Source organism: Aedes aegypti, chromosome 3 (genome assembly GCF_002204515.2).
Source record: "Aedes aegypti strain LVP_AGWG chromosome 3, AaegL5.0 Primary Assembly, whole genome shotgun sequence".
Taxonomy (NCBI): Eukaryota; Metazoa; Arthropoda; class Insecta; order Diptera; family Culicidae; genus Aedes; species Aedes aegypti.
In genome coordinates this window covers 236,662,259-236,680,505 of record NC_035109.1, presented here as the reverse complement: position 1 = coordinate 236,680,505, position 18,247 = coordinate 236,662,259, and the positions used below count along the sequence as shown (strand labels likewise).

General features: G+C 39.3%; 1 protein-coding gene and 1 long non-coding RNA gene across 2 annotated transcripts; one reads left to right on the top strand and one right to left on the bottom strand.

Annotated features, from left to right (window-relative positions):
• The first annotated feature begins 481 nt into the window (after positions 1-481).
• Positions 482-17,879, top strand: LOC5571172 (uncharacterized protein C05D11.1). Its single transcript, XM_001653430.2, has 8 exons — positions 482-950; positions 5,850-6,976; positions 7,036-7,131; positions 7,194-7,529; positions 15,105-15,522; positions 15,582-15,834; positions 15,896-16,229; positions 17,309-17,879. Exons 1-8 carry the CDS (start codon positions 845-847, stop codon positions 17,672-17,674), a joined length of 3,036 nt encoding a protein of 1,011 aa, XP_001653480.2. The 5' UTR covers positions 482-844; the 3' UTR covers positions 17,675-17,879.
• LOC110679445 lies at positions 13,147-14,674 on the bottom strand. The gene is made up of 2 exons (XR_002502492.1): positions 13,712-14,674; positions 13,147-13,648 (listed from the first exon to the last, which is right to left on the bottom strand). It is a non-coding gene; the product is annotated as an uncharacterized LOC110679445 (long non-coding RNA).
• Positions 17,880-18,247: the final 368 nt, after the last annotated feature.

Here is an 18,247-nt window from a genome sequence, read left to right as displayed (position 1 = left end):
GGATATATCTAAATAAGAGACCACAGATGCAACCCAAGAATGGTTGGATTCCAATCCCTGAGAATTATAGGGTTTATTCACATATTTCATAACGTAATAAATGGCAATTTTCGGCAACAAAATGAACGAACGAAAAAAAATCCAACCCTATTTGAATTTTGACGTTGCATTTGAATTGTTGCACATATTAATTTTAAGAATAATAATATTAATATTAATAATAACTAATAACTAGGCATAATAACGACCCAATCAAAAAGCACTACAGTTTTCATCGCATTTCAAAATTCTATTTTGTTTCCGTGTGTTACTCGATTTGTCAAAATTCGAATGAGCCTTTGCATGCTTTTATAGCATGCATAGGCTCAATGAGTCATAGTCATAGTCATAGAGCTTTCTGCGGAAACTAGTGTTGATGTTGTAAACATTCCATAAAAAACGTGGCTGAAAATACGGGACAAAATAATTCGGTTTTCCCGCAGTTTTAGCTATCTTGATTGCGTTAGTACTGGTTACACCAGTCAATGGGAAGCTTTATTGTTTTTCGTGACCGGCATAAAGAACACTGGCCATTTTTCTTATCTCCGGTGTATCGGATTGTTTGTAATAATATTGTTTCGTTGATTTATCTGTTCATAAATTGATCCGCTTCACGTAAATATTCCGCCCGACAACATTTTAAGCCGCAGAACAGTTTTCATTTGCTTGCTTCCACTCTGTTGGCTGTTGAGTCATACCGTACTTCCGAAGTGTTTTTTTGTTCCACCGGGAGAACTTTCATTCGTTGCCACGGGAACAGCGAATATCGACGGCAAGTGCGATTCCGGACACCTCCACCAGAAGGATGTCATTCAAGTTGATTAGCAGCGCCAAAGCAAACGGAGTCATTCCGGTCCGCAAGTACCGATCGGAACGCACCGGATTAAGTGTCGTTGTGGGCGAAGTCGAAGGTGAGTAATCTCTCGGAAAAGAAGCGTTCAATATGGTGGATTTGGTTATTCTATTGTTCAAAAGGAGGGGTTTGAGGGCTGGTTGCAGATATATTTTTAATGACATGGTCACTATGTAGACGCAAATCTAGGGGTCACAATTCCTAATGGAAGGTCTCAAGTACTTAAAAAAAATCTCTCGTCACCTTTTTCCTCTTTCTCCTTGCATTGAATTCCGGTAGGTACATAATTGTAGAGGTTCCATATAGGTAAACTTTCTCTTAGGCGATTATTATCCAGGAATTTCTTTTCAGATTCCTCGAAGGAATTCTTTTAATGATTTCTTAAGATTCCTACTGCATTATCTTTAGTTGATTTACAGCTATTATTTATTGTGTGAACAAGTTACATGGACGTTCTAAAGTGCCAGAATGAAGTGTTGTGCTTGTGGGGAGCACTTGAAGATGGGATGGAAGGTCATTACTTCGCGTTCGTGCTATACTTCTGCTTATCTATAAAGTTGTATACAATAACCGACCCTTAGCTTAACTATTTAAATTAAAAGTTGCAACTACAATAATCGTTTTGAGCTTACTAACATGTCGTCGCGTTAATTTAATCAAAATGATCTTTTATCTACAGCCGTCGAACCATTCTGAATGGCCGTTGTGAGAATATCACTAAAAACTTCTCACATGCAATAAAGCTGGATTGTCCTACATTGAAACATTAAGGTTTTTGCTCTTTTGGATTCATTTTTTGTTGTCCGTCATCAGTAGTGTTGAGATGTCCTGAATGCCGCACATGGCGTACAGCGATCATTGCCATGGAGTTTCTCAGAAGCTGCATGGATTGTTATCATGGGAATCCAAAGAGCGAATTTTGTATGATTTCATTGTAGTTCAATACAGCAATAAAGCATGTAACAATAACTAACATTTCTTTTCTCTTTACCCTTGTTTTTATATCTAACCCGCCATTACAACGAGGCAAAAATCATCCGAGAGGAAAGACATGGCAGTGTATTGGCCGAGAAAAGATAAGTATTATGTTTCTGTAAATATTCTTATTACTGATTGCAAGGTGAATAAGATCAACTAAATTTTTAACTAATAACAAACTTGTTCCACAGAGCTATTTACAAAAAACCACACAAAATCCCTCCTTTTCCATATCCTTAGGCAAAACACTTCACTACCGCTATATGTATGACTGATTCATGTTCTTTTGGCCTTGCATCATTCATACGTGTATTGGAAGTCAAGAGTAGAAGCAAAACTTAAAGAACCTTCTGGTCAAAGATGTTGCGTTGCCTGAGCGTCTGTGGGCTGCATAATGGAAAACATTTATAATTTGAAAGTATTGTACTATATTTAAAGTTTTGTATTAAATAAATACGGTCGAACTACACTTTTGGTCTAGCACATCTTGTCTAACTGTTTTTGATTTGTTATCAATGATCTCACTGATTGTTGCACCAGTGTTATAAAATACATTCATTTTTCATGGATTTTATCGATCATGTTATTAAATATGCAATAAAAATAAGGCGATTGAAAATTCAGAACAACAAGCCAAATGTGTGCCAACATGAAAGAGGTTTTTTGATGGAAGAATTGCAGACTATGTAAAACTCTAATTACTCTTGTAAATGCTGTAAATGTATTGATTTGGAAATGAAACACTATTCCTTGAGCAAATACATTCAATGATGTACACATTTACATAATTCAAGGCATTTCCAGATCATGTCCGGTATTCGGGACAACCTTATAGGATTGGCTAATTTGGTATGAAAATACATAATTGAAATGCAATGCTAAAATTCACCACTTCCCTTGGTTATGCGACCTTGCCGCTATGGGAGGGCATAATCCAATAGCCCATATGATGGAAACCAAAGGTGTGGTATCACATTTTTGCTTAAAGCCGCGTCATAATTCATATGGCATAGACGCAATAATATCTCGGATGTGATCCAACGGACATTCTGCGTCATTGATAGAATTGATGCCCATTTCAAATAATTAATCTATTCTATTTGCTAACCAGAATGATCCGTAGCCACTCTTACTATTAGCTAGCTAGATACATCGTTATCATATACGACGTAGGGAATACTTAGGAACTCTTAGGAAAATGACTAGTAGATTCACTGAGTAGAAATAAGTGGCGACAATCTTATTTTAATATGGTTTTTACATTGCCATAATAAGAAATACCTCTTTTGTAACAGCGGTATAAATAATCTAATTCCAGCTTCATTTTCGCAAAATTTACAAGTAGAAAGTAGGCGTTGTGAAGCATTGCATTTGCCACCGAAAAGTGAATCTTGTAGGAGACTGTAATAGAAGCCTAAGGTAACTTTACTCTTCAATGTTCACTATAAAAATGACTATGGGAAGTAAGACGCTGAGATCGATCATTAGGGTACACTTGCTAGTTTCGAAAAAGTGTTGAACAGACAAGGAAAGCGACTTTTTTCTTTAAGGATATATGAACGTAATGATCAATAAATACTTTTAACAACAAAAAATGAAATTAACTAGAACTCTTACTAAACAGCCTAATTTTGTTAAGACTTGACGACAATTGACATTTAAGACTCTAATCTTACGTAAAAGACAGGAGTAATCAGAATAGCACTTGAATGACAAATTATTCAAAACCATTTCGACTAGACAGTATTAGTAATGACACTACTACACTACTATTTCCAACAAATTCTGATGGAGCTGCTGATTTTCACAATGCTTCCTTTTCTCAGAAGCAAGGGAATATGGGTACTTTTCAAAAACTACCACGTCACAATACTAATAAAAAAGCAGTGTTCATGTAGGCGCCATTGCCTAGTCCGTCTGAGTATTGGTCCTGGTAGATGGAAACTTGGCAAAAGCCAGACCGAGGGTTCAGCCTTGACAAGTTAAGCCAACTGAATACCATACAAAAAAAAAGTAAATACATCATTGAAATGCAATGCTAAAATTAATATTTACATTTACAAATTTATGTTTCTACGCTACAAAAATGATAATATTTATCATAAATGGGCAACAGGATCGCATAAAACCGATAGCTTTTTAATTATGAAATTTGCGGCTTTGATGTCCGGTACTGGGTGATCTCCTCCTACTTATCGTAATGTGACGAGATATTCCCAAAAAAATGAACTCTTAGAATTATCCCTAGAGAAATGTCTAATCATATTCTATCAGGAGTTCTTACGACAGCACTTCCCCTTATTTTTGTATGGTTTCTATTTGTTTTCTTGGTGTAATGTGGTCTCGTTTTGGTTCCTATTTGTTTTTTTGTACTTTTATTTTGTTGTAAGAGGTCTTTAACGTTTCTATTTTTAAGGCACTTAGTCGCTACCAGCCCCTGGGATTCCCAAACATAGAATAGTCAACCGAACATTATTATATTTCAAAGTTCTGTCTAATTAAACACTTCTCAGGTCCACTGGTGAATGGATACTTTGCATTGGCAACGGAAGCGCATGACGATGACGGATTGCCGCATACTCTGGAGCATTTGATCTTCCTGGGTTCGGAAAAGTATCCTTTCAAAGGTATTCTAGACCTGGTCGCCAATCGATGTTATGGTTCTTCTTGATGTTGAAAAAGCCTACGACTCGGTATGGCAGGAGGCCGTAGTCTTCAAGCTTTATCAAACTAACTGCCCACTTTACTTGGTCAAAATCATTCATTCGTTCCTGTCTGATAGAAAATTTCAAGTAGTGGTCAACGGTTCTAGGTCCACCACACACTCTATACCATTTGGCGTTCCTCAAGGATCGGTCCTGAGTCCAGCTCTGTACAACATTTTTACTTCCGATACGCTGATGGTAGACGGAGTAGTGTATGCCTTTTTTGCGGATGACACGGCATTCTTAGCTGCCGACAAGGATCCAACTCAAATTGTTGCGAAACTTCAACATGCGCAGAGCACCCTGGAAGAGTACCAGCGCAAATGGCGAATTAAAATCAATGCAACTAAAACGCAAACAATTCTCTTCACCAGGAAAAGGGCAGCTCGAAGCCTTCCAAGAACAGAAATAACCACGAATGGTCAGGCTTCAGCCTGGGTAGATGAAGGCAAATATCTTGGAGTAGTATTCGACTCGAAACTGACATTTGCCAAACATGTGAATTACTCCATAGATAAACTGGACAAGTCAGTCCGATCTTTGTATTCGCTAATTAATCGGCGTTCAAAGTTATCAACCAAAAACAAAATGCTGGTGTTCAAATGTGTACTTCGACCTATAATGACATACGGTTCCCCAGTTTGGGCAAAATGTGCCAAATCGCATCGAAAACGTCTACAAGTGAAGCAGAATAAGTTGCTGAAAATGATCCTTAATTTGGACCCCCTCTTCTCGACACAAGAACTTCATCGTCTATCTAATACGGAATCCATCGACGAATTCATCGAACGAGCAACAAATACCTTCATTATCTCATGCCAGATGTCAGCGAACCCTCTTATAGAAAATCTTGCAACTCAACCACTGTGATATAGATTAAGCTCAATTTATTTTAAGGGTTTTTTTTGTTATTTTTCCCTATATAGTCTAATTACGTCAAAAATGTATTGAAATATTCTAAAAAGAATTTGTTTAAAGTCGCAGTTGAAAGGTGGACCAAATCTCTGCAAGTGTCACTAAAAGCTATTGAACACGATTTGTAAAGATAAAATTAATAAATAAAAATAAATAAATAAATATTTGTTTTCTTGGTGTAATGTGGTCTCGTTTTGGTTCCTATTTGTTTTTTTGTACTTTTATTTTGTTGTAAGAGGTCTTTAACGTTTCTATTTTTAAGGCACTTAGTCGCTACCAGCCCCTGGGATTCCCAAACATAGAATAGTCAACCGAACATTATTATATTTCAAAGTTCTGTCTAATTAAATACTTCTCAGGTCCACTGGTGAATGGATACTTTGCATTGGCAACGGAAGCGCATGACGATGACGGATTGCCGCATACTCTGGAGCATTTGATCTTCCTGGGTTCGGAAAAGTATCCTTTCAAAGGTATTCTAGACCTGGTCGCCAATCGATGTCTGGCATCGGGAACGAATGCCTGGACGGATACGGATCATACCTGCTACACGATGACAACTGCCGGAAGTGGAGGCTTCCTGTCGCTGTTACCGGTTTACCTGGACCATATTCTGTACCCAACTCTGACGGATTCTGGCTTTACGACGGAAGTGCATCATATTTCCGAGGAAGGCGAAGACGGTGGAGTTGTGTACTGTGAAATGCAAGGGCGTGAGAATACGGGCGAATCTCGCATTCATTTGGATATGCTTCGGGCAATCTATCCGAACTGCGGTTACAGCTCGGAGACCGGTGGAATAATGGCCAATTTGCGTACCAGTACCACAAATGAAAAGGTCCGTGCTTATCACGCCGGATTTTATCGTCCGGATAACCTTCACGTAATCATCACCGGTCAAATTGAACCCGAGGACATATTCAAAGCCTTGGAACCGGTAGAAGAGAAGATCCTGTCCAAAGGAGATCTGCCGGCATTTACTCGGCCATGGCAAACCCCAGTGGAACCGTTGGCTGAATCGAAGGACATCAAGATCGTATATCCTGCCGATGAGGAAGATTGTGGTTTAGTTAATGTGGCCTGGCGTGGACCCAAAGCAACCAGCGAATACGAAGAACTGACAGCATGTTCCGTCCTCTTGCGGTACCTTTCGGATACATCGGTCAGTCCTCTGCAGCGTGAGTTCGTAGAGATTGAAGACCCTTTCGCAAGCCGAGTGGGATATAACATTGCGGAAAATGCCGAATCCCTGTTGTACATTTCTTTCGAGAATGTGCCTCTGAGTAAGATCGATGACATCCACGCGAAGCTCAAGCAAGTTCTGGAAAAGATTGGAAAGGGTGAGGAGAAAATCGATATGAAACGCATGGAAAATGTGTTGGAAAGGTATATTTTGGAATCGTTGAGTAACCTGGAGAGCAGTCCGCATGATAACGTGGCGTTCCATGTTATAGGAGACGTTCTTTACGGAGCCGTGGAGCAAGATGTATGATTCTTATGAAATTATAAATTACTTATTATTAATATCCTAAATTCTTTTTGCAGTTCGATAACCGCTTAAACGCCAACAGGTTCCTTCAGAAGCTGAAGGAGAAGAAAGAGGATTTCTGGGTCAATTTGTTAAACAAGTACCTTATTGATGTGAGTCTTTAAACGGATAAAAGAAAGCCTTCTCAAAATTACTAAGCTATACTCCAAACTAGGCCAACCATGTTGTAGTTCGTGCCGTCCCAAGTATCGAAGAGCAGAAGCGATCGGCCAAGGAAGAGATGGATCGCATCGAGCAACAGCGAGCAACCCTTGGCGAGGAAGGTCTGGCCAAAAAGGGTAAACAGGTAGCGGAGGCGATGGCCGCAAACGAAGTCCCACCGCCGGACGAGATGTTGACGTCGATTCCGGTACCGTCTACTGATGGAATCAAGTTCCATCCGGTGGAAATATTCAAGGCCACCGGCGATGGCAAGAACCCAGCTGGACTGGATCTGAAAAAACTGCCGGTTTATGCGGAGGCCTACCATTTGCACACCAACTTTTGCTACGTGAGTATTTACCTATTTATAGGAAACTATTGTTCTAGAGTTCAGTTTCTACTTTCTAGTGCTATCCTTTTTTTCCAATTATATTAGCCGTCGCATGCCTAGTTTTGGTACAAAAACTGAAATGTCCACAGTACGGGTACCTCCGGTGGTCATTTCTGTGTTATTTCGGTGGACCGGAAGAACCAAAGTGGTCATTCTTCAATAATTGAACTAGAAGAGTCACAGGGATTAAAAATCATGAAGATTGAGCCGGCGCATGCCTACTTTTGGTGCTAAAACTTTGTGATCCCATATTACCGGTTTCCCGGTGGCAATTCCGTTGTTTAAAAAGGACCAGAATAACCATCCATTCATCCTTTTGGCAAAATACATCCAAACATAAAAAATCGTAAATAATTGGGCACAATTCATTTGGTTTTGGGGCATCGATCCGAGTAATTTCATCGTATTGTCCAGATTGGTCACCTTCCTGGACTTCAGGAACCGGTTCCGCATGGACCATACTGGACCGAATTTCTCAAAAGATGTGCGCCGGTAATTGGTTCCTTATTACAGAAAAAAATAATGCCAAAATATCCATCAACCGAATAGTACCGATGTGGATTACATATACAAAACTGCGATGGAAACTTACTTTTCGGATGGTTCGGGTTTCCGGAACCGGGTATGAATAACTAAGTGATTTGAGAATCTCTATATACAGTCCACGTGAATACCTATTCAACAATATGAGGAAGGTTCAGATTACTTGTTTAGTTACGAAACTACAGGTTGTCCAAGTAAGGGTCTCTAAAGGGATTTTTTTTTTTCAGATATAGCAGGCTCCCGATGGCCACAGGGACCAAATTACTATCTCCGGGAGGGTTTCTGAAACTAGACCCGTCTTCTTCTTCTTTTTTCTGGCGTTACGTCCCCACTGGGACAGAGCCTGCTACTCAGCTTAGTGTTCTAATGAGCACTTCCACATTTATTAACTGAGAGCTTACTATGCCAATGACTATTTTTGCATGTGTATATCGTGTGGCAGGTACGAAGATACTCTATGCCCTGGGATGTCGAGAAAATTTCCAACCCGAAAAGATCCTCGACAGGTGGGATTCGAACCCACGACCCTCAGCTTGGTCATGCTGAATAGCTGCGCGTTTACCGCTACGGCTATCGGGGCCCCAAACTAGACATGTGTGCCTTTCAATTAAGGTGAAGATGAATCGAAGCCAAAGTTCAAATTTTCAAGACCACGGATCTGGAGAACAGAACATCCGTTTAAGCTGAAAACTTAATCGATTGCTCACTAGCTGGTGGTGACCAATCGATCAGGTTTTCAGCTCAAACGGGTGTTTTGTTCTTCAGATCCGTGCTCTTGAAAATTTGAACTTTGGCTTCGATTTATCTTCACCTTAAGCTCAACAGAACAGTGCGGTCAACGCACTGATTTTTGCGAGCTGTTTGAATGTTCGGGTCAAACAAGTAGAAGCATTAACCTTAGAATGCTAATGTCGCTACTGTTCTTGTGACCAACATCTAGTTTACCACGCGCTGACAGCTTGAGTACCGGTCCTCAAAGTGTCAAATAAATTTTTAAATCATCCACTACAACATGGCATCGAACAATCAATGAAAAGATAAAGTTAAAGGTGGTACCGTTAACGTACCATATTTGAGGCGGGTCCAAACTTGACGCATTTTCTAATTAATTTTATCATAAATTATTTCTAGTTCAGATTAGTACTCGAAAATTTATTGCTTAATCTTCTTTTACATGTTATTGAAGGATTCCAATCGAAAAATGTTTATTTTTGAATAGGTAATAATAGGTAAAAAATAAAATTTATTTGAAAACGCATTCGACAAGTGCCTCATTTTTTTCATTCCTTAGTGAATGTGCTAAATACAGGTCGGACTCGATTATCCGGAGACTCGATTATCCGGGGTCTCGATTATCCGGGATTCGATTATCCGGAATTTTTGACTCGATTATCCGGAATTTGTTTTTTGATGTTCTTGTTTTTCAATTTTTATGCCTAAATCTGAGATAATTCGGTATTGCAATATTCAATATGAATGGGTTTGCAGTTTAGAACGTATTTAAGAAGAGAGGGGTTTGATAATGTGGTTTTTTTGTGTATGCTGGTCAAATTTCCTTTTTACTTGTTAAGACCCCTACTGTTCCTAGAAAAAATTTCTGGCTATGCCACCGCATCATATAAATAAAGTAACGAAAAAATATAATATTTAAGTTCTTTATTAAAGATTTCAATTTTTTTCTTAGGAGGGGAGAGGAGGGGGTTGAGGGAAATGCAACGATTCATACAAAATATTCGCACTTTCCATACAAAAAATGTGGCCAAGGTGGAGAGGGGTTGAAAATGAATGTTACAATTAGCGCGGTTTTTGGACGTCCCCTAATGTTTCAAGGAAGCTTCAATAAATACGTCAGGAGGTGAGGTGTTGGTTCAATGGTTGGTTTAGCGAAATTTATACAATAGGGGGTATCCATGAGATACGTGTCACAAAAACATATCATGTTCTATAACAACCCAGCCCATCCGCCCTACGTCACACTTTTTACATGGAACCTTCAAAAAATTTGTATGATTCGTCATATCTCGCATAAGGTTTGCATAGAGCATGATACAAGTAGGCGTAGTTCACGTGTTATAAATAATGAAAATTCTCAAACGATCATTTCTGGAACCGGTTGTTTTCTTTCTAGTTTTCGACCATTTTATTCCTTTTTCTGCAACTTCCTTCCCCCTCCAGCGCAACGTAGTTTTCAAATCTTTCCCTTTTTTGATATCACGACGAAAATATATTAAACTAAACAATAATGCTTGACTGTGGATTGAACTCAATCGCCGGTTTTATTTTCTACACTTTAGCTGGACACACAGCAAAAGAAATCCCGGATGACTTAATTCAAAACTTTTTCCAAAAGTTCTAACTTTTATGTTCACTCTAATGCGCTTTCTTTAATTGATTGAACTATTATTTATTTATTTAGTTGGTGTTACATCAATTAATTTGATAAAACCTCGTTAACAATGTTACGCCAATTTACTCGGTCCATGGCTGTGTCTCTCCAACTTCGATTTTGGCCCACGTTCTCCAGATCTTGTTGCACCTGATCAAGCCACCTCGCTCGCTGTGCTCCTCGCCTTCTTGTGCCAACCGGATTCGACGCGAACACCATCTTTGCAGGATTGTTGTCCGGTAGTCTTGCAACATGTCCTGCCCAGCGCACCCTTCCGGCTTTCGCAACCTTCTGGATACTGGGTTCGCCGTAGAGCCTAGCGAGCTCGTGGTTCATTCTCTGCCGCCACACACCGTTTTCCTGTACTCCGCCAAAGATCGTCCTAAGCACCCTTCGTTCGAACACTCCAAGTGCTTGCAGGTCCTCTTCCAGCATGGTCCATGCTTCATGTCCATAGAGGACTACCGGTCTTATAAGCGTTTTGTACATGGTACATTTGGTGCGAGGGTGAAACTTTCTCGACCGCAGCTTCTTCTGGAGCCCATAGTAGGCGCGACTTCCACTGATGATGCGTCTCCGTATTTCACGACTAACGTTGTTATCAGCCGTTAACAAGGATCCGAGGTAGACGAACTCATCAACCACCTCAAAAGTATCCCCGTCTATCGTAACACTGCTTCCCAGGCGGGCTCTGTCGCGCTCGGTTCCGCCTATCAGCATGTACTTTGTTTTTGACGCATTCACCACCAGGCCAACTTTTGTCGCTTCACGTTTCAGGCGGGTGTACACGTCTGCCACCGTTCCAAATGTTCTGCCGACAATATCCATATCATCCGCGAAGCAAACAAATTGGCTGGATCTTGTGAAAATCGTACCTCGGTTATTGAACCCGGCTCTCCGCATGACACCTTCTAGCGCGATGTTGAACAGCAGGCACGAAAGTCCATCACCCTGTCGAAGTCCCCGGCGGGATTCGAACGAACTGGAATGTTCGCCCGAAATCTTCACGCTATTCTGCACACCGTCCAACGTTGCTCTTATTAGTCTTGTGAGCTTCCCGGGAAAGCTGTACTCGTCCATGATTTTCCATAGCTCTTCGCGGTCGATGCTATCATAAGCCGCTTTGAAATCGATGAACAAGTGATGCGTTGGGACTTGGTATTCACGGCATTTCTGGAGGATTTGCCGTACAGTGAAGATTTGGTCCGTTGTCGAGCGGCCGTTTGATTGAACTATTGAATACTAAAACTCTTGTATATTTTAAACTTTAGCAATTACTTTTTAGTGCGTGAAATAACGAACCTAGTGCGTCAAATTAGGCACATTGAAAAATTGATGCGTCAATGAAGGGACCTAAAGTGTTCCACAAAAAGTCATTAAAACATGAAGAAAAAGACGTTTGATATATTTTTACTGATTTTTTCCTCATTCTATAAAAGTTGGGCTAGCATAGCTTCAAATTTCAACAAAATCGGACAGATTTTGACGATTTGACAAATGTTTGAATTTAGAATTTTCTTAACCGCGTCAAATATGATACGTCCACGGTAATAAACTAATTCAGTTTTGTGAAAACAGCGCCATTAGCGTTCTACTACTAATAAGTCACAATTTGAAACTCTTTTCATGGAAGCTCCCCTAGGGGTCATTCAAAACTTTTGTTTTCGCATAAACAAAATTTCCCACAAAAAAAAAGTCAGATAATTTCAAATTGCTAAGCTATTTCAATCAAAAGTTACATTGATCTTCTTCTTTTTAGCATTAGTTCTCATGAGCACTTCCACAGTTATTAACTGAGAGCTTTCTTTGCCTAAATTGCCATTTTTGCATTCGTATATCGTATAAGTTACATTGATATGAATTTTGAAATGGGTCGAAAAAGACCCAAGGTCCTTACTAAGGTTAACGATCATTGGAGGGGTAAAATTTAACACCTCCGGAAAAATTCCAACAAACGCGCCACGACTTGTCTGAACCTGAGAGAGACTCGCGAAGAGGAAAAATATCAACGTCATATGCAGCCCAGATTCCCCTCTCACGAAACGTCGAATGCAGCCCACCGTTTTTATGGCTGAAAAAGTGAAAAGTATTGTGTTCAAAGTAAACTGTTATTAAAAACCTCAGTGTGCGGAGCAGTTTTTTCCAAAGTTGCTTATAAATCTAAGCAGAAGATTAATTATTTCTGCTACGTTTGCTGGCATGAAATTTCACTTAAACGGCTATTTATGATTCGATGTGATGCAAACTCAATCATTTTTTGCTGAGAGGTTCATGTGAGGATTTGAACAGCATGCGCATAATTGGTATAAACACAAAGTGGAAGAAGAAAAAAACTCAGCAATCACAGAATAAGAAGACCGTCTTCGCGAGTCTCGTCTCAGGTCTGAACGTGTTCACTTTGCACAAAAACAAAATGGCTACTTCACAGGCCCATGACCTATTGGAGGGGTAAAATAGCAGAGAGAACAGTAAAACACGTTTTTACAGATCGAGGCAAAACACTTGAATGAGCTTTACTCATTTCCTTCTTTCCATTCACTTTTGAGCTTCATTCAGTCAGTTCCTTCTACTGTACACGCCAGATATTAATCATATCCGAATCATTACAAAAAACATATAGCTTTTTTCCATAATGCTTTTCATACAACTTTCATTTTGAAATCCTATAGATAGAGTTCATTACGAACTTCACATAACTTTTATATAAAAAGTAGATATCTAGTGAAACCAATTGCAGCTGAAATCATAGACTGAATCATATAACCTTCAAATGAAACCATTAAAGATTATATTGGTTTCTCTAATGAAAATTTTGAAATAAATACAAACGTTTAGGCATTTATATGCAGTTTTACCATTTAACATATTTATTTAGCATTTCATGAGGTACATAGCAGTCATATCAGAGTAGTCAACTAAGGTAATTTCATTTGGTTTACCAGATGTAGTCAACAGCGAAGAAAAGGGAGCAAAAGGTTAGAGCTCGGATGTATCTTCTTCTTCTTCCCTCTGGTCGAAGCTATCGTCTGACCGCTTTCTCTTTGGGGCCCGGTACCAATGACCATATGGCCAATCGGATCCATCACCTAGAATGCTTCTGCTGAAAATATTGTGGCACGCTGCTTCCTTAATCATGAGCATACAATTTCTGAAAAAAGAAACGACGTGTATGAAACTAAAAGTAATTGGTGCTTCGTTTTCCGATACCTACATCGTTGGAATGCAATTTTAGAAAAAAGAATTATGAGGCAGGGTCAAAAAGTAATGCCACATTCTGTAATAGAAGAAAAACATATTATACTGTATAAATATTAGCTATCAACTGTTTTTACAACTTACCTTTGAAAACTTGCAACAACTCAGATTAAAAGATTCACTAGCAAACTGTGCAATGACTGACATGGTCGACTGTAGATAAACAGATAATAGGATTTTTTTCACATTATACAATCATACACCATTTATCTGATTTTGTGATAATCGGCCAGACAATTGATATCCAATATGTTTTATGTGAAGTTCAAATTGCTTTCATATGAATAATATTCAACCTTTATTGGATCCTCATATAGGTTTTAATGGATAACTATGAAATCTATTAAATTACGATTCCGGTATGGATATATGATTTTTCAGATAAATGCAATCGGATTAGTTGGTTCAGTGTAGAAGTTCTACACTCGTTAGGCGCAGGGCTGCCATCAAGGATATACATTTTCCATTTTCTGCCAATATCTCCCAATATCTTTTCACCGCGAGACAAAAATGGAAAACTAAGTTTTACGTAAGAGTCATAGTTTTCCTCTCTATCCATGGATCGCAAGATCGTCAAAAGGTGACTCCCAGATCTTTTTCCTCCCTCACTAATCAACATCCTCTCCGTGATGTGGGGATGTAGAGATATTCTCGGTCTCCAGATGCAACAGTCATTACACAATAATATTCTTTCCGCATCCCAACTGACCGTAAGGACTTGGCCGGCACCGTTACTCATCAATAATAATAAAATGTGCACTTCGAGAGTAAGTAAAAAGTTGCATCTCTTATTCATTTGAATGAAATTCAATTAATCAATAGCACTTTAATGTGCCCTGCCTGCTAATATAGTGCTATTATACAGCAGACATGCCCTATATTAGCCGTATAATAGCTCTATAAGCCCAAAAAGGCGAATTAGCGGGCTAGTGGTTGCTTGGGAAATGCAATTCTTACCAGTTCCTATCACTGAGTAGCAACCATTGACATATACAGTTAGTCTATGCTTCTTCTTCTTATTGGCATTACGTCGTCACTTGGACAGAGACTGCTTATCAGCTTAGTGTTCTTATGAGCACTTCCACAGTTGTTGACTGAGAGCTTTCTTTGTCAAAGTTGCCATTTTCGCATTCGTATATCGTGTGGCAGGTACGATTATACTCTATGCCAAGGGAATTACCATTACGAAAAGATCTTGAGACCGACCGGGATTCGAACCCAGACACCTATTTTGCTTTGTAACCGCGGACTCTAACAACTCGGCTAATGGAGGCCCCATCTATGCTATGCTATGTTTATAGTTTTTTGGGGAATGTTTTAGAATAATACAAAGAATTTGAACTTTTCAGCTCATGGTAACGATGAACACCGAATCCGTGGAACCGGAGCTGCGACCGTATTTGCTGCTTCTGATGGAGCTGCTCACCGAGTCGCCGATCCGACGTGGCGACGAGTTAATTCCATACGAAGCAGTCGTTGCCGCACTGGAAGCCGACACCATCGCAACCGAGGCACAGCTAGGAATCGAAACGAGAAATCGTTTCAGTCTGGGGCCATTTTCAAATACTGCCATTTTGTCGATGCAAGTCGTCCGTAGCAAATACGAGACGGGCATTAACTGGATTGCGGAACTCTTGCAGAAAACTGAATTTACAACGGAACGCGTTAAGGTTTGCGCTTCCAAAATGGTGAACGATGTGGCACAAGCCAAACGGGAAGGCAACTCCATCGTGAGAGATTTGCTGAAGGCTATGTATTACGAGAAGGGTAAGAATCTGATTCAAAAAAGGATTTGAATGAAATTCAAAATTCTACTTTTTCTACAGACAGCAATGTACGCGTGAGTTCTCTTCTAAAGCAGCAGAAGTTTTTGAGCACCTTGATCGAACAGCTCGATAATGAACAAGGAGCAGAAAAGGTGATCAACAAGTTGAACAAAGTTCGTGAAATCATCACTCAGCCAAAGAATCTTGGTTTGCACATTGCGGCCGACTGGGAGGAGATGGCCAAACTTCAGGTCGATTTGGAGGCACCGTGGAGTAAACTGGTTAAATCTGAGTTTAATGATCTCAAGAAAGAGTAGGTTTGCAGTATTGCACGTATTGAGCGTTAACACTCACCACTTTTTTAATTTAAACAGACTCATCGTCATTCCGGACTGGAAATTAATAAACATGGATGGTAACTTGACAGATTCCACCGGTGTGGTTGTTGGCATGGGAAGCGTCGAAAGTGCCTTCCTGTATCAAAGCTCTAAAGCTATCACCGATTTCAACGACGAGGATCTTGCACCGCTACTGCTGTTTCTGCAGTACCTAACTCAACTTGAGGGTCCATTGTGGCGCCAAATCCGCGGCCAAGGATTTTCCTACGGATACAACATCGTGCACCGGCCTAACGAGGGCTTGCTGTACTTTACTCTCTATCGGGCAACGAATTTAGTAGCAGCCTACAAGGAAGCCAAGTCAATTACCGTAAGTCTTATATACAGTAACGGCCAAAAGCAATATTATTAAAAATATAGTAAGGTGGACTTGAGGTTTTAAACCTCAATCATTGTTCCGTCAAACGGGGTGACTTGCAACACTTTTCAACTTCAATCAACCAAAACCATGATCTAAACATCATCTAAAAATCTAAATTCCTTTTGGAACTTTTAATGGCCGGTCCACGTACAGAACGGGATGACAGAAAATTGAATCGAATTATTTTGTCATATCAAAAGCCATCAAAAAGATATTTTTTTTTAAATGTACTTATGCGGGGTGACTTGCAACACTCAATGCTAATTTAGTTTTTGCCAACAAAATGTTGATATTTTTTATTAGTCAGACTTGTTAAGTATTGTTATTCATGTATTTAAAGCATTTGAAACAGTACAAGAGCATTTTGAATACCTTTTTGTAAGAAAATAATTGAGCTATATATGTATGGGAAAAATATGTGTTAAACCATCAAAGTCCAATATCTTAACTGAACAATATTTTTAATGAGTGTTTGTTACTGATTGATAAATATTTACTCTTTTGATTATAAAGTAGACCTAACACAAAAGTTTTTCGCTTTTATAAAACTCTAAATTGCTTGGAAATAAAGTGTTGCAAGTCACCCCGCATAGATACATTTTTATAAAGATGATTTTTATTAAAAACTTGTTGCAACAATTTCGTAAAATAAAATTCGTTATATTATCACTTATTAGTTATAGAAACACCAGGTAGAGTATTACTTTTGTAAATTAAATCTATCTCATGTTTTTAGGTCACGATTTTGAACCTCCATCAAGTATCAGTTTCAAGACATTTTAAAGAATTATGTTTAATGTACAAACATATTCATGATAACAGCTTTAATAGTGACTCTTACTTGAATTGTCAGTCAAACGTATTGATGCACCGATTTGAAACGAATTTTCTTTTGAAATTTGTGTTTTATAGTGAAATTTAGTTGTAAATTACAATGTGTTGCAAGTCACCCCGCCGTTGCAAGTCACCCCGTTTGACGGTACGTAAAATATCTTGATCAAATTTCTATAATTTCCTTCCATTCGCAGGAGAAGCAACTTCAACCGGATGCCGAGTGGGACTCAACTCTGCTGGAATCGGCCCGCAGTTCGTTGATTTTCGAAATCATTGCTCGCGAGAAGAGCATCGGCAACGTGGTGGAGCAGTCTTTCCTCTCCAGCTTCAAACAGGTATCGGTCGGCTACAACCAAGCGCTTGTTCGCCAAGTCGGTAAGGTAACCGAAGCCGATCTTGCCCGAGTAGGATCAAAATACGTGAAGCAACTGTTCTCAGCCGAGGCCCGAACAGCTATCGTGTGCCACCCGGACAAAGCAGCAGACGTGGCCACAGCTTTCAACCAGCTTGGACATAATCTGAAGGTGGAAAACAGCCTGGAAGGCAGCATTTTGGCCTGAGTTAGATTTGTGTAGCCTTTGTTTCAAAAACATTGCATTTGCTTCGATTGTGTATTTCCAGTGTGTAGTTGAAAATATGTGAAATTATGTTGTGTCTAGAATTAGATTTTAGGCGTTTTAGCACCATAGAATGTCAAATTACGAATTTCTTTCGAAGTCAGTTGGTATAACTGTTTGAAATAAACTTAGTTGATTGCAAACTCTATTGTCACGTTCTAACATCATTTCATTATCACGAAATATTCATGGCTATCAAAGGGGTAATCGTACAGTTGAGCGTCTCGTGTTACACTTATCTTATCCTTTTAGCGTCTAAACATTGTCAATACATTGCCTGATATACCTACTAAATTTTAAGCCAATAGATTATAGTACTGCATACCTAAGCAAAGTAGAACATTGCCAATCGTACCGAACCACCAAGAATATGCCGAACCAACTACCTTATTCGAACTTTTTTTTTTAGAAATATCATAAAATTCATTTTGGTCGAATCAAAACGTGTACAGACAATGTTATGACTGGGGAATACAAGTGTCCCGCTCTTCGTATCACCTTGTCTAAATGTTCGAT